The sequence below is a fragment of the Mesoplodon bidens genome, assembly GCF_964165515.1.
Source record: "Mesoplodon bidens genome assembly, chromosome: 1".
NCBI classification, from domain to species: domain Eukaryota; kingdom Metazoa; phylum Chordata; class Mammalia; order Artiodactyla; family Ziphiidae; genus Mesoplodon; species Mesoplodon bidens.
In genome coordinates, this window is record NC_138176.1 from 48,297,035 (window position 1) to 48,322,305 (window position 25,271).

At 43.7% G+C, this 25,271-nt stretch overlaps 1 protein-coding gene across 2 annotated transcripts in view; it reads left to right on the forward strand.

Annotated features, from left to right (window-relative positions):
- Positions 1-1,420: 1,420 nt before the first annotated feature.
- Positions 1,421-25,271, forward strand: part of ERCC6 (ERCC excision repair 6, chromatin remodeling factor) — a 75,621-nt gene continuing 51,770 nt past the window's right edge. The window contains exons 1-5 of one of the 2 annotated variants that reach the window (XM_081234387.1): positions 1,421-1,529; positions 6,773-7,208; positions 9,080-9,200; positions 11,105-11,216; positions 15,914-16,631. In XM_081234387.1, the coding sequence (XP_081090513.1) occupies positions 6,787-7,208; positions 9,080-9,200; positions 11,105-11,216; positions 15,914-16,631 (1,373 nt within the window). In that variant the 5' untranslated portion in view covers positions 1,421-1,529; positions 6,773-6,786. The remainder of the gene's footprint in view (positions 1,530-6,772; positions 7,209-9,079; positions 9,201-11,104; positions 11,217-15,913; positions 16,632-25,271) is intronic. The other variant, XM_081234388.1, reaches the window with a different exon arrangement.

Sequence of the window (25,271 nt, forward strand, 5' to 3'; positions counted from 1 at the left end):
TTAGAATTTCAAATGAATTTGGGGGGATGCGATCTAGCCCATAACAGATGGGAACAGAGGCTCCTGGCCTCTTGCTAGCCCCAGGGTTACTTTGCCATCCTGAGTTGTTTTCCTTAACCCTGCCCACACCTCTGTAAACATTGTTATTAATTCTTCTCAACTACCTAGTCTGAGTGTACCATCTGCTTCCTATCCAAATTCTGAATGATACATAGGGGCTCACCAAAATAATACACATTAAAAAGTGGACCTCATTCTCAGAATGGTTGGAAACCACTATATATCTGGGAGAAACTGCTCTGACATTCAAGCATTAAAACTAATATCTTACCGATGTATTACTATTTTCAATATTTTATTCAAGAGATGACTAGAATTCTTTATTCCTTTTTAATAAAACAAGTTATATTTTGATGTGGGATGGCTCTAGGCATACGTAGATTGGCACTGCTAATAGGAGAGATACAGTGGTATTACTGAGCATTATCAAGTACACGTCCCACCCCCTTTTCCTACCTTCCAACTTCAGGCTTCAAAATGAGTATGGCACTTCTCTACCTAGGCCCCAAAGATCCTTCCCACAGTCACTGCCACTCCCAGAGGGCTTTCTGGCTCTGGTCCCTGGAAAATCCACCCTCTCCCAGAGCAGGAATCCCTGGGCTGAGAAGCTGCTGTATGGTACAGCTGCCACCCATCGTGGGCTACTCCTTCCTCAGGTGTAGCTCAATTTCCTCCCTTTGCTCTGAACCCGTGTGTGAACATTTCGTTTCTGCAAATGTTCCTAGCTAAATTCTCACCTGGCTCAAAATTCTCCTTACCTCTTTGATCGGAGGACAAATATTAAATGACTGGCTCACTAACGCAATCAAGACATTGACATAGGCCCACTATGCACACACACCCACCCCTGCTTGCGGGGTAGGGTGGGGTGTGTGTGTGTGTAGAGCGAAGGGGGGAACAGAGATAAATAAGCCCTATTACGTGCTAACAGCCGTGCCGTTTGACCAAGAGAGGTCACTACGCCTACTGCGCGCGGCTACTGAAATGTGCAGTGCTCAAGCCAGCTCCCTTCCCCAAGCTCACTTTCTTTTTGGAGTTCGTGGTGAATTGTAAGCACTTACATTCGCACGGCACACTAGTATACGTACCTCTCTCTCTTTTTCTGGAAACATGTCTTTTAATTCTTATAACCGCCTTACTACAGAGGCATTTTTCACCACGAGTGAATCGCTGGTCACAAGCCACAGGTCAGCAGCCTAGGCCACTTTCATACCCGGTTCACAGGTAGAAAGGCGGGGCTGCATTCTTCGCTCAAACCACGTGGTCCCGCCCGCAGTTCAAAATAAACCCTAGAGCCGGCGCATGCGCCGTAGGCCCCACGCGCGCAAGCCCGTCGGGTCATTGTTGGGGGCGGCGCTTCCTGCGGGCAGAAGACGCACGCGCCGCGGCCCGTCACAGTCCCGGTTGCAAGATTGCTGGCGAAGGCGGCTTCGTCTACGTTTCTGTACGGTTGGCCGCGCGGCCCTGGGGTGAGTGTTCTGGCAGCTGGGTTGAACGTCGGGCGGGAGATGTCTGGGGCCCGCTCGGCCTGTCCAGGCGGCCGGGAAGGAGCCCATCCGCGCGGGCGGCCGGGAGCCGGCCCTCGGGCCGGGCGCCAGCCTCACGCGCCAGCCCACCTGCGGCCGGAAGTGACGCTGCGGGGCGCTCACCTGGGGGGGCCGGGGGTTGTCCCAGCTTCTGGTTCCGCCGCGGGCAGGCGGGCCGGCATCTAAGCATCAACTTTTCGGCTTCGTGTTCGGCCCCCGCGCGCAGGGGCAGCCCGGCCCTGTTTGATCTCGATTAAAACACTGGAGTTGTTATTTGAAAGAGAGAATCGGGTAAGTAGAAGTCAGGCACTTCAGGCATTGATACAGTAAAGTGGGAGTATGTGAAGGAGGATTGAGCAGTCCGCATATAAGTTCCGTAACAGAAAGATTTCCCACGTAGCATCCATCTTCAGTGCTGTCTCCCTGTTCCAAGCTTCTGTCACTTGTCACCCGTACGTGTCCCAAGCATGTCCATGTTGCACTGTTTCCTCCAGTCCATTATACGTACAGTAGTCCAACTGGTCTTTTACAAACATAAATTGGGTCATGCCATTGTCACCCTGTTTAAAACTCTTCGAAGTCACTCCATTACACTTGGAGAAAAATCCAAGTTCATGTTTCCTCAGGCCCTTTGTGTTTCCTCAGGGCCCTTGCCTGCCCCTCCGTCTTCACTTATGCCCATTCCCCTCCCCGGCTCTGCATGCGTTCAGCCAAGCCTCCCAACCAGAATCCAGCTCATCCCACAGAAGCCCCAGTGCTTAAAGAAAGACAATGAAGATATTGTTTTCTCAGATAGTTGAGCCTTGCAGAGTGTTAGGAGATGTTTTGTAGAATTTACACAATAAATGGAGTCTTTATCAGCTCCTTTAACTCTGTTATTCATTTAAAATAAGATAAAAGATTTCTCACAATGCAGCCTTCTTCCATTTTTCCACCCACGCCAGCTCTTTCCAGCCTTAGGAATTACACATGCTGTTTCTTTGCAAAATGTTCACTTTTGGCCTGTTAACTCCTATTCATCCTTCAGATGCTGGTTCAAATATCACTTTATCAGAGAGACCTCCCTGACCTCACACCTACCTCTGCAATGTCAATTAGGCTCCTCTGTTATTTTGTCATGAAGAATCCTGTACTTTCTTCTTATGGCAGTTACCACAGTTACATTTGTGTGTGTATATAATTTATGTATAAATACATACTTATACGTAAATATGTATATGTATATTTAAAATGTGTGTCATTCGCAAGAGCCTCTGAGCTCTATGGGGATAGAAACTAGTTAACCTAGTACATTGCCTGGTGTAATTGACTTACAATAAATATTTTTTAAAAATATATTTATTTATTTGGCTGCACTGGCATGCGGGCTCTTAGTTGCGGCATGCAGGATCTAGTTCCCTGACCAGGGATCGAACCCTGGCCCCCTGCATTGGGAGCATGGACTCTTAACCACTGGACCACCAGGGAAGTCACTCAATAAATATTTATTGAATGTCATACAATTTATTTCACTTTGGAAACTCTTTACCTTCTGAGGAGAGCTTCCTTGTTTTCATCTCTTATTCCCAGGAGACTTGCCCTTTGGTCCATTCTCCAAGTGGCTTCTTGACTCCTTCCTTAATTCTTTTTTCCCTTTTCCCTTCCCTTTCTCCCTCCTTCCCTCCCTCTTCCAGTCCCTTCTGGCTTGTTTTTTAAAAATCTACCCAGGTTGGGCTTCCCTGGTGGCGCAGTGGTTGGGAGTCCGCTTGCCGATGCAGGGGATACGGGTTCGTGCCCCGGTCTGGGAAGATCCCACATGCCACGGAGCGGCTGGGCCCGTGAGCCATGGCTGCTGAGCCTGCGCATCCAGAGCCTGTGCTCCGCAACGGGAGAGGCCACAACAGTGAGAGGCCCGCGTACCATTAAAAAAAAAAAAATCTACCCAGGTTGGACCCCAAGGTCAATTACTCAGCATCTTTACCGCATCCTCTGATTACTTTACTATTCCAGTGATCTCCCTGCCATGGCCTATCGTTAAGTGGATAAGGCCTCTGTTTCCTTCCCTACTCACTTCTTATCCCACTGCAGTCTGGCTTTGTCCCCTTTGCTCCACTAAGGTTTCTTTTACTAAGGTAACTAGCGACCTACTTTCTAAATCCACTGGACCCTTTCTGGTTTCCTTTGGAACTTGCCCTATTATTTTCCATTGTTAACCATTCCCTCTTACTCTTTTTCTATTATTAGAAGTTTTCTCCAAACATTATTATTTTAACCTTTTCTTTGTACTACAGTGTTATTACTTAATATTTTGATGGATTTAATGTCTTTTTTTTAACCTGAAAAGGAAATCTTTATATACATACAAATAAGAACAATGAAAACAGAATTGTTAAATTCCAGCTAGTATGAAGACTCTGAGCCAGAATCCTGCTCTCTCTGTTGAAAATGATAGAGTGCCAATCTTATCCTTTCTCCTGAAAATAATCAGAATGGCCCCAAATGGAGGAACTTTCTTACTCTGATGTTCTCTTTTAACCTTTTCAGTGTTAGCCTCTTCTTAACCCTCTAAAAGGATCTTTGGTACCTGTCACAGCCTTGGGATCCCTGGGGCTGTTTACTCTGCCAGTGCATCCACATCTTGTCCAGATTTTCTGTAGAGCCTAGATTTGCATTTCTGCCTGTGTGCCAGCTGGACATATTACTGCCAGCTCTCCCTGCTTCCCATCTGCTGCTTTTCTGATTCATATTTTTGTGACTGAATTCATGTGTGACTCAGTTGTCCAGACCAGACTTGTTATTTTAGATTCCTCTCTGAACCTTACTTCCTTTCAGCGTGTATGAACACCTCCTGTATATCAGATCCTGGGTCACATGTTCAAATCTCAGTTTGTATGTGTTTTTTGAACTCCAGACCCAGTGCACTGTCCTTTCCTCTGTGCCCACCTGGCCTCTTTTTTTCTCAGAAAGAGAAAAACAGATATCGTATATTAATGCATATATGTGGAACCTAGAAAAATGGTACAGATGAACCGGTTTGTAGGGCAGAAATTAAGACACAGATGTAGAGAACAAACGTATGGACACCAAGGGTGGAAAATGGCGGGGGGGGGGTGTGATGGATTGGGATTGACATATATACACTAATGTGTATAAAATGGATAACTAATAAGAACCTGCTGTATAAAAAATAAGATAAAATTCAAAAATTCAAAAAAAAATGAATTTACAGAAAAAAATATATATGCCCTTGGTCACAGGGAAACAGAAGGAAAAAAGGGAAATAGATTCTATATCTTTACTGTTAGAAAAATATCTCAGTGTATATTCCAAACTGACTTGCTCCAAATACTGTAGGTAATGTTAATTTTGAAGACTACATTGATCAAAGATTTTCATTTGAATTAAAGAATTTATTAAGTTCCTAAGATAACTTTCAAAAATTAATTATTTTTTTGGTCTGCGCTGGGTCTTGCGTGCAGGCTTTCTCTAGTTGCGTTGAGCGGGGGCTACTCTTCGTTGTGGTGCACAGGCTTCTCATTGCGGTGGCTTCTCTTGTTTTGGAGCATGGGCTCTAGGCACGCAGGCTTCAGTAGTTGTGGCGTGCGGGCTCACTAGTTGTGGCTCGCAGGCTCTAGAGCGCAGGCTCAGTAGTTGTGGTGCACGGGCTTAGTTGCTCCGCGGCATGTGGGATCTTCCTGGACCAGGGCTCGAACCCATGTCCCCTGCATTGACAGGCGGATTCTTAACCACTGTGCCACCAGGGAAGTCCCCCACCTGGGCTCTTGCCTGTGCCTCTTTTACAGATCTGCCCCTCTGTGTTGTTACTGGCATGCGTCTCCACTAGTGAGCGAGCTGCTTAGGGCAGGATGACACTTAAGTTCCTGGCATCTTTGTATCCTAGTGCTTGGCCACTGGGATCATTTTATTTAATGAGGAATGAGTGGGGCTTGTTGGGGAATTTGTCATCATTTCATTGACATAAAGTTTTAGTGCTGAAAGAAACCTTAGTTTATTCACAGTTAAATAAAAAGAAAAGCTGTCACTTTTTTTTAATGTATATAAAAGTATTTATTCGATGGAGTTATACAGGCAATATAGTGAACACATTTTCATTCAAGGAGTTCTTGATTTCTTGGAGTAAAATGTGAGAGTTCCCCTTTATTCCTACCTGTTCCTTCTGCTTCCCCCTCCCAATTGTCGCGGGTTTAGTTTGTATCTCCAGATCATTTTGAATGCATTCCATACACACAGATGTGGATACACATTGTTTTCCAATATAAATGTCTTCATACGATGTGACTTTTTTCGTCTTACTTGGCTTTTATATCACTACCATTGAAAATACTTAATGCCTTTAAAAAACTATTTAAAACCATGCTACAATAAATATCTTTATGTATATGTGAGTATTTCTCTGGAATAAGTGCCTAGTAATGTGAATTTTAAATCTTGATAGATATTGCTAAATTGCCTTCCAAAAGAATTTTACTAACTTATGTTCCCACCAGCATTATGTGAAAGTGGATTTTTCTTGCCTCTCCTGGATATTATCAGTCGTCATGTTTTTGCCAGCCTGATGGTGACAAATGCTATCATGCATTGAAATGGAGTTATTTTTGAGAATATTTTAATTAATCTTCCTCAGATTCTGATTTGAGTGATGCTATTTATTACCTCTTGTTCAGAGTTTCTGCTTTTTGGAGTTCAACCTAAAAGTTTTTAGTGTTAGATGTGTAGAGAATCTCTCTCAAGTCACTAAATCTATACTTTACAGTTGATCTTGCCACTATAATGTAGGTCACTTGTGCCATAATGCAGTGAAGAGGCTAACTTGGAAAGCAGCAGTGAAATGACTTCAGTTGATTTGGAGAAGACTCTGTGGGCATCATTCGGAATTCTGGTTGCCAGCTTTCTTAGCTGGCTACCCCAGTGTCATTTGTTGGTGACACTGCATTTTTTCTTCTTTTTTCTGCTTTTTTTTTTTTTTTTTTTTGGTTAATTTTTCTCAGTTATCAGCACTCAAGAAGATCTATAGCTTGTGCCCTTTTAAGAAAAATACTTGGGAAGTTAAATTTATGTATAATTGGAGGATTATTTCTTGGTTTTTTTAGAAATTGATCTGCTTTAATTATAAGATATTTACAAAACTATATAAATATCAATTCTATATAACTGAAGGGCTTACTGAAACATTGTTTTCCTTTTAGATAGTCTGTAGAGGATGCCAAATGAGAGAATCCCCCACTCAAGTCAAACTCAGGAGCAAGACTGTTCACAGAGTCAGGATATCAGTGAGAGTGCAGAGGGGACAATCAAGCAGGAAAACGATGGCGACATGGAGCTGGGGGAGAGCCTCCCCTCTTGTTCCCCTGCTAATGGACCCTCCACTTCCGCCAACGGGTATCCCTCGGAACTTCCAAGGAGAGGGCCAGCCCTGCTGCACATCAACAGACATCACATCCAGGCGGTGGAGCCCAGTGCACAGGCCCTGGAGCTGCAGGGTTTGGGTGTGGACGTCTATGACCAGGACGTGCTGGAGCAAGGGGTGCTTCAGCAGGTGGACAGCGCCATTCTTGAGGCCAGCCGCGTGGCCCAGCTTGCCGACGCGGAGAAGGAGTATCGGTCAGTGCTGGACGACCTCATGTGAGTGGACCACCTTCTCTCTGATGATAGAGTTTGTATTTACATATGACGAAGAGATTCAGACAATAGCTGTGGTAGTCCAGAAATTTAGGAGATTTATAGAACCTTTAATTGGAGGATGGGATCAGTAAGGGTGGTCCTTGACCTTGTGTCTAAACCCCAGCCCTTTCGCTCAGAAGTGCTGTACACAGTAGTTAGGGGCTCAGTTCAGTTCACAGCAGCTTGTTTACACATGATGTCCTGGAGAGAGGCACTGTTCTAAGTGCCCCAGATTTTGCAAGCTTGTGCACAGAATGGTTCTCAGGAGAAGTGTTCCTAAAGTTCTGATATGTCCTACTCCAGATACCAGGAACATATCCGCCCCCCCAACCCCCCATCCTATAATTTCTTTCCAGTTTCCTGTGCCTAAACCTGGGGCCAGTCTTTTGGTACCTTTTCAGATTTGCATTTCTAGAAACAGTGAGAAACAACTCCCTGCTTTTCCTTTCTTCTGTTGTACTTTTGACTCTATAAAGGAAGGTGAAGTCCCATAGAGACTTCACTTGTGCTTTAGAGGAGAAACAGACCTGGGCTGTGTTGCGCACAGCACACTGGTTGGGAAGGGGGTGCCCTGGACCTGGGTTGGAAGACGGGGAGGAGGATTGAGTTGAGCTCGCTCTCCGTTGCCACTCTGCCCTCCTTGGCCAGTGTTCTCGGCTGTGTCAGGGAAACAGGAAGGGGAAGGGGAGGACTGGGTGGAGGGATGGTGTGGTCTCAGGTGGGAGTGGCTGGGGGAAGGGGAGGGAGGCACGTAGAGCTTTTGGCTACCCCGGGGAGGTGCTGTGGTACAGGCAGCTGTTGGCACTTAAAGGGCATGTTTTCTGCTAACAGTTTTCTGGTGTGTTCTTTGGGCCTCTTAAGCAGCAGGTGTTCTCCAATAGTTGTAGTCTGACCTTCAGGTGTGAGGACCTCGATGCCATGTAATGAACACACCTTTTGCATTCGACCTGGGGAACGTATCCACTGCTTGCAGAGGTGACAGAGCAGGGTGCTGCAGAGTCACCTAACACTAGACAGATGGTGACACGTACTGAGACTGCCAGTAACTTGCATTGATAACATCTTTTCTCCTGAAATCCACAAAGGGTACAAACAGCAAATTACACAAGCGTTGAGATTGAATTTGTGTTTTGAAAATTGGGAGTTACAATTCTATGATGTCTATTTTAGGAGCAATGTATTATAAATTGATTCTTTTTCTTTGCACTACAAAGTGTAAAACGGCAGCAAATAAGCCATCTAGTCATGCAAAAGAAAAATATTGTCACAGTTGCCTGACCTATATAAGAAGATGTTTAAATATTTTTAGTACTTTTCCCAGCTTTGGGAGACTTCCATAATGGCCTTTAAACACGCATGTATGAGTTGTTGGTAATGGGGTACGCTGTGCATATTTGGGGCAGGGAGTATATGGGAAATCTTTACCTTCCTCTCAGTTTTGCCGTGAACCTAAAACTGCTCTAAAAAATTAACTCTCAAAAGTGTATGCATTTTTTCTTATAAAGGGACAACTTATTGCCTGTTGTTTTTGCACAGTCTCTTGAATAGAGTAGACCCTTAAAATGCTTGTAGAATGAATGAATCTGCTTGCAAATGGGAATGAACTGATTAAAATTGGTCAGATTAAAGAAAAACATGAGCAGTCATCTTAGACTTCTAATAACCCTTCAAGTTCTATTAGTGGCCAAAAAGAATATGTATTCTGGTTTAGTTTCTTTTGTCTTTTAGTTAATAAGAAGTAAAAGGGACATGTTTTTAGCATTTCTCTCTTCATGTTATTCTATAAAAGATGTTACCAGAGTGGAAAATGGACATTTTATCTTCTTTTTCAGGTCATGTACGACATCCCTAAGGCAAATCAATAAAATTATTGAACAACTTAGCCCTCAAGCTGACAGCAACAAAGACATCAACAGGAAACTAGATTCTGTAAAACGACAGAAGTATAACAAGGTGACTCCAAATAACACACTAAGTTGCATTTTTGCAAAAGTCATTATTTAGGCTCATTTAATATTTAGGAAATAGCTATTCTGAAAAGTACTGGTAAGATGTGAAGCAAATTTATAACAGAAACTTTTGAGTTCCTTTTATACGTTTAATTTTTTGGCTGTTTCCCTTTAACATCCTCTGCTTAAAGAGTGTTTCTAAAAATACGCATATGTACGGATACATACATAACTGAGAAGAAGTTCCTCTTTTAGCTTTGCGTGCCTCCTCACTCGGGTACTTTCATAGTCTCCCTGCGGCACCACTTTCTTTCCCCAGCTTGGGTTCTTGTTTGGCACGCTGGCCTCTCATGTCGTCTCCTTGCCTTGTGTGGACTTGCACTTTTTCCTGCTCAGCTCCTGCTTGCACTGATTGCCTGCAGACGTTTCCCATCGACCCAGCCCTCTCCCCTCACACACTCGTGATCACTGTGCTGAGAGGCTGGCCTTCGGTGTTCAGTCATCACCCAGCCACACTGACCGGGTCCGCACTTAGGGTTGGAGGACTTAAGGGTAGGGAATGTCTGTTACTTATGACATTGTTTTTATGAGGTTTGAAACATTTTTTAGAATTTCTGTACACTTCATGACAATATATTGCAGGAGGAAGAAATGACTAGTTTTGATCATTTTATTGCTGCCATCCGAAGTGACTAGCAGATGGCCTTGTGCTTGCTGTTGATTCAGTGCAGTGAGTAGAGTCCTCACAGCTCTTACTCAGGCTCTACTTGTGGGGTGTGGTTAACCTTGGTTCCTCCTTTTGCTCTCCACTCACCGGTTCATGATCTTCTCCACACACTCTCTCTCACTTAACTCCACAGCAGCAGCCCAAAAGTCAGAGCTCACAGTGGCTTGAGGCACCCGGGGTCTCCCCAAAGCAGAGAGGAGACCACCTGGCTTCTCGTGGAGCATGTGAATAGTGGGCTTCTGGTGGGCTGGGGTTTCGAAGAGCAGAGAGGACCAATCCTAGGCCCCTTTAGGTACTGGTCTAACTTGGTTATATATTCCTGTCTTTCTTTAGCAGCTTTTTGCTGTTTAGAGAGAGACTATTCAGAGAGAGGCTGTTTTGTATGAGAGTTTGCTGAGAGAAGAACTGTGAGATACAGTAAAAGGAATTACAAGTCATTACAACATGGTGTTTAGGATGTCCCCTTGCCCCACACTCATGTTTGGCGTTCAAGCATTCTTGACCTTGGGAAAAAGAACCACCTACCACAGGCCTAGTTAATTAGGGAGTCCCTAGGAATGGCCGCATGTCCAAGCTCTGGTGATGTAGAGGGAGACAAGACAAAGGGGGGCCCGGGGAGGACAGAGTAAAAGGGTATATCAAAAGAGATTTTCCCTTTAAGATTTTGTGATTGGGTAGGATACTATAAAGGACAGTCATAAATATGGTAGATTATCAAAGGTGACTGACTTTTTCAACTGTTTGAACATTTGTGTTTGTTTCTTATCCCTACAGCCTATTGACCTCATAGCCATTGGCTGCTAAGGTCAGAAACAGAGAAATTCAGTGACTTACCCAGTGTATAATGGGGAAACCATGTAGAGCAGTTCCACCTCCCAAGTCAGTGGAGAGTCAGTGCAGTGAACTTAGCTGCTCAGGCAAGTAGAGAGCTGTGCCGCCCAGTCAGGAGAGTGGGTGGGGACAGGGATGCTGCCCGATGGACATGTTTGAGGGCTCCTTCCTGCTAGAAAAGTGGCAGTTATTCAAATAAGGTTTTCTGTAGTAATAGTAATATATGGTAGTTCTGTTTTATTTTTATTTTGCTCTTGATTAAAGTTTTTAAAATTTTGCAATGCTGTCGTTTGTATTTAACATTTAATCACTTCATTGCTGTTTTTTGTATTCAATGTCTACAAATTAAGGAACAACAGCTGAAGAAGATCACAGCAAAACAAAAACGTCTCCAGGCTATCCTTGGGGGAGCAGAGGTAAAAGTTGAACTAGATCATGCCAGTCTGGAGGAGGAGGATGCAGGTGAGGATACTGGGGACAGTGTCTCTGTTCTCGAATTGATGCCTGATGCCTCTCGTCAGTGGAGGGTGTCCCTTCAGTTCTGGCCTGGATGTTGGGAAAAACACATTTGTTTACTTAGTGACAAAGGAGATACAGAAAATTTTATTCTCCACACCTGTAGAACCAAATCTATTTTAAGTCTGATGGGGTTTCAGAGAAAGAAAGTAAATTTTTAACTCAGTCTAATGGAGGCTCCTGGTGTGCATTTAGTATTACGTCTAATAAACTAGAAATCTTAACATTCTTTTATAATTGATTTCGTAGACACCTAACATCTTGATTGAATTACGTTTTGTTGACCAAGCATCATCCATCAACATTCATAGAATTGCTTTTAAATATCTTTTGGGGACATATTTGGCAGGCTTTCCAAGCATCAATTCTGTTGTTCAAGAAAGGGCATCTTAATTCAGGTTATTTAATCCATGGCCATGATTTTGTTTATATCACTGATCTGGATGGGCATCTTTTGGGAAACCTTTTGGGATGAGCTCTGAAACAAAATATCTTTGTAGTCAGTGTGTGTGCATGTGTGTTTAGAAATTGTTGGTAGCTGTTCAGTTATTTACTAGTTGAAGTATAGATTTAAACCCTTCCGGCATATATTTTCTACTAATTCCAGAAGTCTATTCAGTAAGACAAGAGAATTGTGAGAATTGAGGCATTGGAAAAAAATAAATATTAGATGTGCTATTAACATCTCGCAGAATCCATTGGGCCTGTGAGGAGTGCTTTCTGTTGCTGAAATGCCATATTTCTCATTGGTAAAAAAACTATTGTCCTGGTCTGGCTGACTAGAACTTGCTGCTGTCTTTTGCTACCTATTATTTGTTTGGTAAAACTTGGCCCAGGATTAATTGTTACTTCCCCCATCTGAAAACTCCACTTGGCCTGTCTGTAGCAGCTGATGCTTCCCTGCCTTCCAGGATCCATGTCTCTCTTCTGGTTTTCCTTTTAGCCTTCTGACCATTTCTGTTTAGTTTTTTTTGACCATCTTTTCGGGGCTTATCTTAAATGTTGATTATTCTCAGAATTCCTTGCTGAGCCCTCTTCTTCTTTTTTATAAATTTATTTATTTATTTATTTTTGGCTGCATTGAGTCTTCATTGTGGTGCACGGGCTTCTCACTGTGGTGGCTTCTCTTGTTGTGGAGCACGGGCTCTAGGGCGCGCGGGCTTCAGTAGTTGTGGCACATGGGCTTAGTTGCTCCGCAGCATGTGGGATCTTCCTGGACCAGGGATCGAACCCGTGTCCCTTGCATTGGCAGGCAGATTCTTAACCGCTGCGCCACCAGGGAAGTCCTGAGCCGCCGCCTTCTTATACTACCTCTCCCCAAATAATCTCATCCATTTCCCTATGGCTTTTGTGGCCGCCTAGGTTCTAGTATCTTATAAATCTGTAGACCTATGGGCTTGCCCTTTTTCTGAACTCCTGGCTCGTATTATCTCTCTCCAGTGGGGCTCCAGCTAACACTTCAGACTCCTGGTCTCTCTTATAACCCTTCCTCCTCCATCCCTTCTGGGATACCCTCCTTCTCTGTGGTGCTCTATGCCTTGTTAGGTGGGGCAGGAGAACAGAGTGTCTAGGCTTTGTGTACCCCAGCTCTGTACTGCTCAGGTATAGACCTTGGCTACATTCTTTAACCTTTCCAAGTCTGCTCTGAGATGGGCATAAGCATAGTAGACCTTCATTTCTTTGCTCACATGCTTCCCTGAGGTTTCCTTTCCCCTGGTCTCCACATAGTGATCCGTTTCCTAATTGTTGTGAGGATTATCTGATTAAAGAATCCTTTCCTGGAATTAGGTGGGATAAACTTTGCAACAGTTGGCTTTGCTCCTCTGATCTGGGATGAGATGAGGTGCTTCCTATCACCTTTCCTGTTCAGCATTGTACTGGATAGTGTAGTAATGTAAGAAGAGAAATAAAACCATCATTATTTACAGTGTATGTTATTGGTCATATCAAAAATCTGAAAGAATCAATGGGCAGTCTATTGGAATTACCATGTGAATTTAGCAGTGTCACTGGATACAAGGTCAATATACAAAAATCAGTCATATTTCTACATATGAGCAAAAGCAAAAAATAAAATTTAATAAAGATGGCAATTACGATCAAAATCAAATACCTGGAAATAAGTCTTAGTAAAAAAGGTAGTTTTCTTCAGCACCCTCTACGTTAAAAACTACAAAATGTCAGTGAAAAATTAAAGAAGGCAAATCAATGGGGAGATACACCATGGTCATAGATTGGCAGATACAGTTCTATCCACTTATAGTTTCAGTGCAACCCCAATATAAATTTCAGGGAGTTTTCTGAGGGAGAGGGTGTAGAGTAGGAAGAGTAGGCTGAGGGTGGGAGGCACTAAACAACCTGATTCTAAAATTTATGTAAACATGCATTGGGTCAAGAACGGCCGAGGCAATCTTGAAGAAGAACAAAATATCCAGACTTAATACTAACCTATAGCAATTAAAACACTGTAGTGGCATAAGGATGGACAAACCAATGGGACAGAGTAGAGGGTCCAGCAAACAGACCCTCCCATATGTGGTCACTTGGTTTATGACGGATGTGGCAGTAGAGTGCTGTGGGGAAGAATCGTCTTTTCACCACGTGCGCTGGGTTAATCCACAGGAGGGTGAAGCGAATACTGGCCCCTTATACAGTGTACAAAGTCCAGACGTACTGTAGATTTCAGTGTTGAGGGTAAAACAGAGCTTTTAGGATATAACATAGGAAAACATTTTCATGATCTTGGGGCAAAGATTTAACAAGACACAAAAATGCTCCCTGTAAAGGAGAAGATGCGATAAATGAACTATGTTACAACTAGGATCTTACGTTCGCTGAAAGATAGCATTTAAGAGAGTGAAAAGGCAAGCTGCAGAATGGGAAAAGATGTCTGCAATATCTGTATCAGTCCAGGGACTTGAGTCCAGAAGGTATGAAGAACTCCTAGAAATCTTTTTTTTTTTTTCTTTTAAAGACAGACCACATATGAGAAAAATGGGCAAAAGATTTGAACATGTTCTTCACAATAGGCTACCCAAAAGATCAACAGATCTTACGTAAAGATTCCCTAGTTCATTAGTCACTAGGGAAATACAAATTACAGCCACAAAGTGGTACTACTACATGCCTACCAGCATAGCTAAAGTGGAATGGCAAGAATGTGGACCAGTTGAAACTCTCAAACACTGTTGGTGGAACTTAAAATTGATAGGACCACTTTGGAAATCTGTTTGGTGGTGTCTACTAAAGCTTAATATACCCAAAGAATTATATACATACATCACCAAAGAATGTGTACCGGAATACTCACAGCAACATTATTCCTAGTAGCCCAAACCTGGAAACTACCCAAATGTCCAGTAACACTAGAATGGAAAAAATGTAGTAGAGTTACAATAGAATACTAACAGCAATGAGAATCAACAAATTGCAATTATATTCAGTAGTAAGTGTGACTCACACAAGCATAATGTTGAACAACAGAAACCAGATACAAGTACAGACATTCCCATTTCCATTAAGTTGAAAGCCAGGTACAACTTGTCTACCGTGTTAATAGGTCAGTCAGTATCTTGTGGGGTAGAAGCTGGGAGGCACCAGGAAGGGCATATCTGGGCGTCCTAGTAATTTATGCTTCCTGATCTGGATGCTGGTGTTATGGGTTTGTTTTTTTTCTGAAAATTCACTGAGCTGTACACTTAGGATTTGTGCACTTTCTGATGTATGTTTTTCTTCAGTGCACATTTAATGAAAAACTGCACCGTGCTGTTATTGGCCTACAAGAAATACAGATTTTAGAATATGGATTCCTTCCTGTTAAGCCTTTACTTCTTCTGGTATTTTGGCTATGGGTAAAGTAATTTTGCTAGAGATTAATTTCAACTAATGAAAGAGGGATGATTTCTGGGTGGCTTTCTATTGTTATGGCATAACTTCCAGCTTTAGTTCATCCCTTCAGTCAGTTAACTTCACACGTCTAACACGGTGCTGTTTAGTGGACCTTTTTGCAATAGTGGAAATGCTGTCTGTGTTGTCCATTATGGTAGCCTTTAGCCACATGTGGCTATTGAGTGCTTGAAATGTGGCCAGTACCACTGAGAGAATGAATTTTCAACGTAAATTTAAGTAGCCACATGGTGACTCTCCTATTGGGCAGTGCAGAGGCAGCATTTATGTTTTACCTATTTAGGTTCATGCTGATTCTTCAGATGTCTGTTTTCAGTTCTGCTCTCTCTCGTATTTAAGTCCATCTGAATGCTGGTATTAGTAGTGACGTGGAAACTTGGAGGATTGCTTCCTCAAGGGCAGTTGATAATGAAACATGGTAAAATTTCTCTCTCAGTATGTTACATACGACTGGGTCTGTCTTTGGATGCACAGAAAGTATATTGATAATGCAGTGTTTTGGGAAAAGTTACTGAGAAGCTACCTTTTTGAATAGGAGTATACTAAATGCGGCATGAATGCTATAGTAAATTTCACTCTGTTCTTCATATACACTATACTTTAGTACGTCATCTACTTTAGTACGTCAGTGATTTTTTTTTCTTTTTTTTAATTTATGTATTGAGTAGTGCACATATCCGTTGTTCTCCTGGAAAGTTTTGTGCTAGTGCCCAACGTGTTGTCATCCCTCTTTTCAGAAGCAGGGCCGTCCTGCCTCGGCAGCATGCTCATGCCCGTTCAGGAGACTGCTTGGGAAGAGCTCGTCCGCACTGGCCAGATGACACCTTTTGGTACCCAGATCCCTCAGAAGCAGGAGAAAAAGCCCAGAAAACTGATGCTCAACGAAGCATCAGATTTTGAAAAGTATTTGGCAGATCAAGCACAACTGTCCTTTGAAAGAAAGAAGCAAACGTGTAATAAAAGAGCAACTAAAAGAGCCCCGGCCTCGGTCCCTTCTGAGCTGAGCTCAACACTGAGTGAAAACAAACCAGAGAAGAGAGGCAAAGTTCTCTCAAAAACAGATAAGCGCTTGAACAAACACATCAAGAAACTCCAGAAGAGGGCTCTTCAGTTCCAGGGGCAGGTGGGATTGCTAAAGGGAAAGAAACCCTTGGAGTGTGGCGTGAGGCCAAAGGCAGAGGGAGACTCTGAGGGTGAAGTGTCCGAGTACTTGCCCACGGACGAGGAGCTGGAGGAGGCGGCAGAGGCTGACCTGTCCGGGGAAGGCACCGACTGTGACCGGAGACGGGTGCTCAGTCGCCAGAAACGGCAGAAGAAAGTCACAGTGCAGGAGATTGATGATGACTTATTTCCAAGTTCTGGGGAAGAAGCTGAAGCCGCAGGAGGAGGAGGAGGTCGGAAAGTAGTGAGATGCCGAGATGATGGAGATGAAGATTATTATAAGCAGCGGTTAAGGTCAGTCTCCAGGAACTGTACTGCTTGCTTTATCGTAGGTGGTAGGTTTATTAATAAATAAGAGTTCTAGTCTAGCGTAATATATTAGACCTCCATTCATCCAAAGGTTGGACTTCCTGCAACCTTAGTCTGCTAGAACCATCAGAGCCCCTGAGTCCTCGATGGAGCTGATGCAAGATGCTTCTACTTCGGGGTCTTCATTGAGATTTGAGGGCAAGTCTAAGAAGAATAGCTTAGGGGGAGGGCTGGGCAAGAGGCATGCCTAGGACTAAAGCAGGAGCTGTGTGGCTTCACACGGAGAGTGGGTGCCCTGCCACAAGGGGCAGGAGGAGGTTGGCTTGTGTAGTGTATGTTGGGTGAAAGTAATTTTAGGAGACTTTCCTTCAAAAAAGAGCTGAAATTTAAGTTTTAGTGTATGAAAGAATAAGCTTGCTTTCGTAAATCCCTCCTTCTTTGTCTTGAAAAAGTAGTTCTCTACAGAATTTCAACGATACCGTGCCAGAAATGGGCTTCCTATGCCCAGCATACCCTTCCTGTGCCCTGTCTTTTTTTATGCTAGAGACTAACTTTGACTTCTTATTTCTGTGAATTTGTCAGTGTCTGATGTAAGTAAGTAAAAGGAAGGTGGACACGTTTTTGTTTTTTTTTTTTTTTTGAGGTACGCGGGCCTCTCACTGTTGTGGCCTCTCCCGTTGCGGAGCACAGGCTCCGGACGCGCAGGCTCAGCGGCCATGGCTCACGGGCCCAGCCCCTCCGCGGCACGTGGGATCTTCCCGGGCCGGGGCAGGAACCCATGTCCCCTGCATCGGCAGGCGGACTCTCAACCACTGCACCACCAGGGAAGCCTAGGTGAACACGTTTGTTTGTGGAGTCCGCACTGCATGTTGCCACACGTTTTCTGAGTCAAGAAAACCAGTGTGTATGCTACAGTCTCCACCGTGTCCCACGGAGCATGACGTTGTGCGACTCAGGTCTAACGTCTTAGCTTATTAAGAGTGCCTCGAGACTCAAAGGGATGCGGGAATCTGCTTAACAGATTACTTTTTTATTTTTTTTAAATTTTATTTATTTATTTATTTATTTTGCCGTACGCGGGCCTCTCACTGCTGTGGCCTCTCCCGTTGCGGAGCACAGGCTCCGGACGCGCAGGCTCAGCGGCCATGGCTCACGGGCCTAGCCTCTCCGTGGCATGTGGGATCTTCCCGGACCGGGGCACGAACCTGCGTCCCCTGCATCGGCAGGCGGACTCTCAACCACTGCGCCACCAGGGAAGCCCCAGATTACTTTTTTAATACTTGCTCCCGGGGTGGCTTTTTTCCCCAGTCCTCAACAGTTTTTTCTTGTTTCTCAGTGTAGGGAGACCTAGTTTATTATAATTCTTGTAGCTTTCCACTGACCTTTGCGAATGAAGATTGACCTGATGTTCTTTTCTTCTGTTATTTAGAACTGCTGATGCCCTACAACCAGACTGCCACATACATCCTTTTAGAAGTAGATGCAGCATAGTTCTTTTCACCAGTGATTTAAGTACCTGCAACCTAAGTCCAGGTCTTTAAGAGAGCTGTTACACTCTCACTGTGGTAGTACCTTATGCAGCAAGACAGATTTGAGGAGGGGCTTAATGTTGGTCATTTCTCATTGTAACTTGCACATTTGATATTTGTAAAGTTGTCTGAACAGTGAGTGGCATCAGTCTTTTTCTTAACTATTGTAGGGAATTAATAAAAGTGTTAATCTCAACATATTGATTATAAGTGGAGTGAATAAATTGAGTCAATATTAAATATATTTTAAGTATATCAGTATTTTGATCAAGAGCAGTTATTTTGATTGAATTTTAAATACAGGTTTAGTTTAAATTCACGGCAATATGTTTTCCTTAATAATGTTAAGATTGTAAAACTGTTATTTCCAAAGCCATATTAGAAGCCAGTTTTTTGCTCCAGTTATAGTAAAATCTCAAATGAATTTCAGAAATATCAATAACTCTAATTGCCACCAAAATACTATAGCTCTTAAAATTTTATAGCTACAGTTATTAAGGTAGATAATTGTTAAACTGCGGATATCCACATTGAAATGTTTATACTGCATCTCCTTTGGTACCCTTTGGATTGGGGGGATGTTAAAAGAAAATAAAATGCTCAGGATTGAGAAGCATATTAAGAATATTTTAAAACTGCCAGTCACTGTATACTTTGTTATTTCTTCTTGTTGATCTTTGTAGACAGAATGAAATTGTAATGGTATCCCCTTGAGTGAAGAAAAACATTTTAGGATTTCTTATCTTAGCAGTGATTTGTTGATGGATAAGAAGAATAAAGCCCCATATAGTTTACAACATAGAAAATGAGTTTTTCCTAATGGTTAGAATTTAGGAATATGTACCCACGGTAGGTACCTTTTGGACTTAAATATGTGTTGGTTATAGCCCTGTTAATTATAATGCTGTTTTGAACCCTTAGAAGTGAAAGTGGGTGACTCCTAGACATCTCACCCCCTTTATTCTCTCAACTTGGAGAGTCTTAGGTCTTTCATTAGCTCTAGATTAGTCCTAACTAGGTGTCTTTGGTTTTAGCTGACGCTCAGTGGGAATTTCCTGTTAGGCCCTTTCTACAGCTTAACCTTTTCTGCATCTGGATAGTAGATGATCCTGCTTTCTCTGACTTAGCCCAAGACCTCAGATCAGTCTTGGAAGTTTTAACCATCTTATAAAATGCCTGTGTATTTTGCCTTTCCAACATTTTTATCCTGCTTTCTTCTCTGTTCTGTTGCATTTGGAGGCTGTCTCCTCAATGGTGTTCCCTGATTTTCATACCTTTGATAATGTACCGTGATGGATGGGCCACTTCTTAGAAGCAAATACTCTGTCGTTTCTTATTCATGTCAATGCTAACAGATCTTACAAAGCATCCATTATTTTTTATTTTAATTTTGGGGTACTCACGTTTCTATTAGGATATGGCTGTCAGTTGTGAGGTCTTCCTTAAAATCTATCGCTGCTTTAGAAAGCTAGGGTCTGGGAGCTCCAGGTGCCAAACACTTAACAGAAATAGCACACATTCAGGGCTGGGTGATATGCGTCCCTGGTGAGCCCAGAGTGGCCTAGAAGACCAAACATTTCATATGTGCACCTTTCCCCACCAGGTGATCAGAGATCTGCAATCCTGGTTCCCTCAGTGTAGTTGGTTCATTTTCCAATTGAGATGTGAGGTCATCTCCATTGCTTCATCTTTGCTGTCACTGCATGAATGCACATCTCCATTCTAGGACTGGCGTCTAGGGGTTCCTGTGAGGAATCTGCAGTCTTTCAGGGGACGTGGGCACAGATGGGACCTAACCAGTGTGCAGGGCATAATGAAATCAGGCTGAGGTATTTGGGGAAGATTTTGTGGAGGAGGTTCATCCCAGCACTGGGCCTGGTCTGTTGGGTCATTCAGATATGTTGATATGGACCTGAGGATGCAGGTTAAAACTTGCCACAGTTACCCCCGAACTTCAGGTGCATCACTGAACAAGAAAATACTTGCATTGCTTTGGGGGCACGTTGTTTCCTCAAGGGTCCGTTTGGATTGCTTTGGGTATTGGCATGGTGGCCGTGGTCTGCAGAGAAGTCCGGTTGCTAAGCTGCCACTTCAAGACAGGGAGGGCACAAGCCCTTGCTTTGCCAGGCAGCTCCCACCTTTGGCAGTGGTAATCTGTTCCGGGGAGACTGAGGCCTGTTTGGCTTCCCTGGGAAAGAGTGCCGCAATCTGTTGGTGATGTCTGCCTTGGCACGGGGACAACAGGGGGAAGCAAGCAACATGCTAACTGTTTGCCAACAGTGAGATATAACAAACGAAAAATGTCACCAACTCTTGCCTCTTTCCCCAGCAGTGGACGTACTGCTTGGGTCGGACTTGGAGTGTAGGTCCGTTGACACCCCGAGTGAGAGGATGCACTTCCAAATAAGGTCTGTCTCCTGCTGGCACGACTAGGGAGAACATTTATAATTTGACTTAAACCCATACTCTGAAACTTTCCTTTCTATTTCCATTTGCCAGCCATTATTGCTTAAGTTGCTAACCTAACAGCTGTATTTCTTTGGCAATGAGCATAGACTAAGGCAAAGATTCCCAGCCCATGGGCTGATCCTGCAGAATCACTGGGGGCTCCACCATTGGAGGTGCTGATTCAAAAAGTGTACGTGGGACTACCAGGTGGTAATTTAAAAGGGCTTTCCCAGGTGATTCTGATGCACTAGCATGTTTGGGAACTACTTTGATATATATAAGTGGACTTTTATGTACTCTTTTCCTTTCTGAGGCTGTAAGTTTTGGCAGACTGAGTTTTTGTATATCATTTTCTCTAAACTTTTATGTACCTTGCACAATTGTGTTTACATAGGAGAGGGCCTGGGGAGGAGCTTTGGGGCCAGTTTATTCAGCTCAGTGCTGTGTATAATAGTTCATCGGGTTCTTACCAGGCTGTGTGCTTGAGAATCCCCTGGGGAGCACCTTTAGGGCTCAGCCCGGAGCAGCAGGAGCTGGGCACTGCACTTGGGCTTTGAGCTCCCACTGATTCTGAGGTGAGGTTGGTAGCATTCTTCTGTATCAGAGGCCCTCACGATGTTCCCATTTAGGAAACCTTTGAGGAGGTTGGAAAGAATTGTTGGTAAAGGTGTTGGGGTTTGAGGATGTAATGCTCAACTCTAGCCCGAAGTTAGCTTGGTATTGCTGCTGGGATAAATCACCACCACCCCCATCCTCAATCAGTGGAACAGTAGAATTTAGAAACAGACTTCAGTAGGTGGTGCCTGAGTCTCCTCAGATTATCTGGTACTTTGGGCCAAGCTGCTGAGATCACAGCCTGAAATGGATTTGAATTGGTACCTCCAGATAGTTTGAAGGCTTCCCATACCCTACCCCTGACCTTTCACTTTTGATAATTCCTTGTTTTTTTATAGTGAAATTGTGATAATATTAAGATAGAAAAAACTACCTACACCTCTATTTTTTAATTTTTCTATATTTCATTCCAGCCTTTGATCCTATGCATATATATCTTTCAGTTGTTCTAATTATAGTAGGCTGCACGAACACTTTATCTTGGCCCTTTCAGGGGGATCAGTTTGCCCATGATGTCACTGGTTAAGAGCTGGGATTTGAAGCCAGCACTGGGTTGTGTAAACGGCAGTTTCCTTTCATTTGTGGAATTGGGTGGAATGGGCAGTACCTATGTGTAGCCACATGGTGGTGCCAAGAATCAGGACATAGCTGCCTCTACCTCCCTGGGCTGGAGACCAAACCCGAGACCCAAGTCAGCTGGGTGCAAGATTTGGGGAGATTGCTAGGGACTCTAGAAAACTTGACTGATCTGGTGTGGATGGGCATAGTAGCATTTGCCTCGTGGTGTGGTGTAACCTGCGTCTGTAGTCATGACACCAGTTGATGTAACTGGCTTCTAATACAGTTTTGTCGTTAGAGGTTTTTCTTTTCTGTTGCCCCATTTTGAACTTTATTTACCGTGAATAACTTGGAGTTAAAAAAGGTCAGGGCTTCCCTGGTGGCGCAGAGGTTGAGAGTCTGCCTGCCGATGCAGGGGACACGGGTTCGTGCCCCGGTCCAGGAAGATTCCACATGCCGCGGAGCGGCTGGGCCCGTGAGCCATGGCCGCTGAGCCTGCGCGTCCGGAGCCTGTGCTCCGCAACGGGAGAGGCCACAACAGTGAGAGGCCCGCGTACCGCAAAAAAAAAAAAAAAAAAAAAAGGTCACATGGCTCCATTCATTGTGTAAATCTTACCGAGTATCTTCTAAGCCTCCGTAAGACTTAATTATCTGGGAAAATGGTATCTTCATCACCCTCTCCCTTGAGCACTGTGGCTTCTGTGGCCAGGGGCGAGTTGGATCCTGGTTTGGAGGGTTTAGCTGTATACATGCATAGTTCTAGGCAGGGAAGGCTGTCGGTATTTTCAGATGCCGAAATGAGTAAAGCTGAGGAGGATAAATGTTGAAAAAAGTCTCTTGGATTTGAAATTTGGAGGCCCTGAGCAAGGGTGGTATCCGTGGGGGAGGGAGGAGGCTGTTATGAGAACTAAGATAGCTGACATTAGTGAATGCTTACCACTTGGCAGTGCTTCACTTTATGTGGATCTATTGGCTTAGTCCTCACAGCGCCCTAGGAGATAGGAACCTGAGCCGAGAAAGCTGAAGTCATTTGCCCAGGATAGCAGCAAGTGGAGAAGCCGGTGGTTTGGGTGAGGAGGGAGTGGTCTGTCAGTGTGGACTGGTGTGGTGGGCTCAGAAAGCATGGCCTCAGTGATCACTTTCTCCCGTTGTTTGATGAGGACCAAGCCCACACTTTTGCAGGCCCCGTTCCTTTGCTTGAAACGGCGCTGAAGGCCATGCCTCCTAGAACCACAGTCTCAGCTGCTCTGTCTCCATTTTATTGTCTTCACCGAGCCTCTTCCTCTTCCTTTTGCCTAGAGCCAGTCCCTTTGCAGTGCGATTGTCCCATGTTTATCCTTCAGTTGCATCTTCGTTTGTGCTGCACACGGATTCAGGTCACACTTAGGCAGAGGCCAAATTATTGATACAGTGTAGAGCTTGATTTGCTTGTACCTTTAAAAAAACAAAACGCAGATCATTTGATCTCTAAAAATCTGAATTTGGTAAAAATTTCATCTAGGTTTGATCCAGAAACTAAGTATAATTATTTGAAGATTGTTCTTGTCATCAGTTTCTGGGAGTTGATTTCTTTCTCAAGAAATAAATTCGTGTTCTTTTGTTCTTCTAGGACTCTCTCTCTATTTTTTTTTTTTTTTTTTTTGCGGTACGCGGGCCTCTCACTGCTGTGGCCTCTCCCGTTGCGGAGCACAGGCTCCGGACGTGCAGGCTCAGCGGCCATGGCTCACGGGCCCAGCCGCTCCGCGGCACGTGGGATCTTCCCGGACCGGGGCACGAACCCGTGTCCCCTGCATCGGCAGGTGGACTCTCAATGACTGCGCCACCAGGGAAGCCCTAGGACTCTATATTTTAAAGAGAGAAGAAAAAGTTAACTCCCTTAAGGACTTTTCTTAGAGAGCATCCTGGCTTCTTTTAAATGACGAAGCTAAGACACAAATGAAGACTAATTCTGCTCCGTGCTCTGCACACACCTCTCATCCTCAGCTCCAGTGCATAATTGTCTGCATCAGTCTTAATTTACTCTGTGAGATCTGGACTCCTAACTCAGAGTATTTCATCTGCTCAGATGTGCCAATTAAGTCCACCAGATAGACCATAAAAAGGCAGATAAGAAAAGTAAAACACTGAGTATCTCAGTTTAGCAAATTAGACTAATCTGTAAGGAATTCTTAGCTGTCTGAAATAGAAAACCTATTGCACTACAGAAATGCAAACTATATTAAATACCCAGCTAGGTGCCTTGAGTATATTTTTAAAAAATCAAATTGTACTCACTGTGCTTCTGTTGTAGAATTTTTTCATGGATATTGCAATAAGTGGAGAATGATCCTGAGATTGAATTTTCACTCTATATTAGAAATGATTTAACTGTATGATGTGTGACTTTTCCTTCACAATCACTACAGATCTTGGTGGCTCTTACAATGTAAAAATGAAAACAGAGCAATAAGGTCAGTTGTAAATTTCAAGCAGCAAAATAAGTGAGTTCCTTGAAATTTTGGAGAGGGCATGTTCATTTTATTAATATATAATCTCGGGCTACTAATATTTGATAATTCCCATTAATAGGTATATTTTGCCTTTCTTGTAGGTTGGTGTAGGCATTTGAGTATAGGCGATACCTCCTTTTATTGCCTTTCGTTTTACCGTGCTTACAGATAACTGCGCTTTCTACAAATGGAAGGTGTGTGACACACTGCCTTAAGCAAGTCTATCATTGCCATTTTTCCAGTAGCATTTGCTCACTTCATATCTGTTTCACATTTGTAATTCTCACAGTATTTCAAACTTTTTCATTATTATATTTGTTATGGTGATCTGTGATCCGTGATCTTTGACGTTACTGCTATGACTCACTGAAGGCTCAGATGATGGTTAGCGTTTTCTTGGCTAACCATTTTTTAATTACGGTATATGTACATTGTTCTTTTAGACATAATGCTGTCGCACACTTAATAGACTACAGTATAGTGTAAATATAACTTTTATATGTGCTGAGAAACCACAGAATTCATGTGACTAGCTTTATTGCAGTATTTGCTTTGTTGGGGTGGTCTGGAACCGAACCTGTGATATCTCCAAGGTATGCCTGTATGTCGGTTTGTCTGGTATTAAGTTTATCTTACATGTTTGTTCAGCCCAGATTACCTGTATTCAAAAGAATTACTAAGCTGATTTTACTGTTACTTGGAAAAGTTGGCAGGTGTCCAGTGAAAAGTGAGTTTTGACCCACTCTGCACAGTAGCGAGGTGGGGAAGGAATCATGTTATCGTACAAAAACGAAGGCCGTCTTTCCTCTCCTCAAACTTTTTTTTTTTTTTTTTTTTTTTTTTGTGGTACGCGGGCCTCTCACCGTTGTGGCCTCTCCCGTTGCGGAGCACAGGCTCCGGACGCGCAGGCTCAGCGGCCATGGCTCACGGGCCCAGCCGCTCCGCGGCATGTGGGATATTCCTGGACTGGGGCACGAACCCGTGTC